We start from the raw sequence: 1881 nt of genomic DNA, 5'->3' as shown, positions 1-1881 counted from the left end.
AAAATAATTAATTATAAGATTATGATTTTAAGTATAAATGATTTAATATGGATGAATAAAATATTTCTCAACCAATTTAATACTAGAATCAAATTTCTTAATAAATGGAGGGGATACGGACTCCTATAATAAGGGAGGGTTTTTTTTTTTCTTGTTGATTCTTGTCAATTCTTCTCAAATTCCTTCTTTCCTTCCCAAAGTTTCTCTTTCACTGTTCCCACGCTTTTTTTCTTCTAATGGCGGATAGAATAAGCAGTTTACCAGACTCGATTCTCTGTCACATTCTCTCTTTTCTGCAAACCAAACATGCAGTTGCCACCAGCATTCTCTCAAAGAGATGGAACAATCTCTGGCTATCGGTTCCTTCTTTGGACTTAGGTCATATTCGAGTCCCTGATCATAACTCCTTTCTTCGATTCATCAATTTCGTATACCTTTTTTTTCTCTATCGAGATACCGCACTTCCGATTAAGACCTTCCACCTTAATTTTGACTACAGTCGTCATCAAACTCCTCTATTCTCTCACTGTCCCATGGACACTATCACCAATTGGATCAACTTTGTTGTACAACACCGCGTCGAGTACATTCATCTCTCCGTCGAAACAGGAACTTTTCCCAAAACGCCGCTCAGTATTCTCACATGCAACACCCTTGTGGTTCTCAAGCTTTGTTTTTTAAGCTTGGGAGGAAGGTTTTCTTCTGTTTTACTTCCGTCTCTTAAAACCCTTCATTTTGAACATATCTGGCTCCACAAACTTCGAGATTTTATGCTGTTTTTAACTGGATGTCCAATTCTTGAGGATATATTCACATTTGATGTGAGAGTTAATTCTGTTGAATCTCTTACCTATGACGAGTGGAAGAGCGTTGTCTTAAGTAACATTATCGGAGCTGATATTCTTCGCTTTGGTTATTTTCCGTTGAGAATTGTTCATAATGTACAATCTCTGAGCTCTGATTTCCATCAGGTTTGTTTATGACACTGATAAAATTGAATGGAACAGAAATATGTGACAATCTGTATGCAATTTAATTTGTTTTTCTAAATATTGTATAGGTGCATGGTGTTGATGGTTTCATTAGTTTTCATAATTTGACCCAACTTCAGTTTGTTTGCGCTTCTCCCCGATATAATTGGAAATTCGTACTACAACTTCTCAAGCATTGTCCTAAGCTTCAAAAGTTTGGCATTAACGAGGTATGTTAAAGATCATATCACTCATAGAATTTAGGGAAACCTAGTTATTTTCAGGCAATATCTCATAGTTTGACTCTTTTTATTTTATGTGCATCATTAACAGGTTAAGCTAGATGGGGGATTATGGTGGCCTAACAAAGAAAATTGGGTGATTCCAGATGTTGTTCCACAATGCCTTTCATTACACCTTACAACTTGCAACCTTTTGAGTTTCTCAGGCCTAGAAGGTGAGCTTAAGCTAGCAAAGTACATTTTAAAAAATGCAAAAGTTTTGGAAACCATGACAATCAGGAATGCTGATCAACCCCGAATAGAAAGAGTACTATCCTCATGCACGAGGGCCTCTGAGACGAGTAAAATTACAGTTTATGATGTTCCATGTAAGTAGTAGTTACACGATTGTTTCTTTCATTACAGTTTATTATGTTCCAGGTAAGTAGTAGTGACACTATTGTTTCTCTCATTTCATTTACTTCTATCGGGCAACTACTAGATTTTGTGGATTGAACTTTGATTAAGGGAAAGTGATCCTTAAATGATCGGATACTTTTACCTAATTTAATCTATGTCGGACTTGATTCTAATTCATTCATAGAAAACATGCTTATAAGATGAGGGACGTCACTCTTTATAAACTCTAGTTACACTACTAGAAAAACTGTTTTTAGCGTCGGCCATTT

The 1881-nt window shown here is 35.9% G+C and overlaps 1 protein-coding gene across 1 annotated transcript; it reads left to right on the top strand.

The window, feature by feature from the left end:
* The first annotated feature begins 236 nt into the window (after positions 1-236).
* LOC127131490 (F-box/FBD/LRR-repeat protein At1g16930) lies at positions 237-1589 on the top strand. Its single transcript, XM_051060409.1, has 3 exons — positions 237-971; positions 1061-1201; positions 1305-1589. Exons 1-3 carry the CDS (start codon positions 237-239, stop codon positions 1587-1589), a joined length of 1161 nt encoding a protein of 386 aa, XP_050916366.1.
* Positions 1590-1881: the final 292 nt, after the last annotated feature.

The sequence above is a fragment of the Lathyrus oleraceus genome, chromosome 3 (genome assembly GCF_024323335.1).
Source record: "Lathyrus oleraceus cultivar Zhongwan6 chromosome 3, CAAS_Psat_ZW6_1.0, whole genome shotgun sequence".
Taxonomy (NCBI): Eukaryota; Viridiplantae; Streptophyta; class Magnoliopsida; order Fabales; family Fabaceae; genus Lathyrus; species Lathyrus oleraceus.
The sequence above is the reverse complement of the archived record's forward strand: the minus strand, read 5'-3'. Positions and strand labels throughout refer to the sequence as shown.

Bases quoted from the DNA above. Each gene is read 5' to 3' on its own strand.
- LOC127131490 (XM_051060409.1), top strand. From the start codon at position 237: ATGGCGGATAGAATAAGCAGTTTACCAGACTCGATTCTCTGTCACATT. The intron at 972-1,060 runs GTTTGTTTATGA...AATATTGTATAG, and splicing joins TGAGCTCTGATTTCCATCAG to GTGCATGGTGTTGATGGTTT. The intron at 1,202-1,304 runs GTATGTTAAAGA...CATCATTAACAG, and splicing joins AAAAGTTTGGCATTAACGAG to GTTAAGCTAGATGGGGGATT.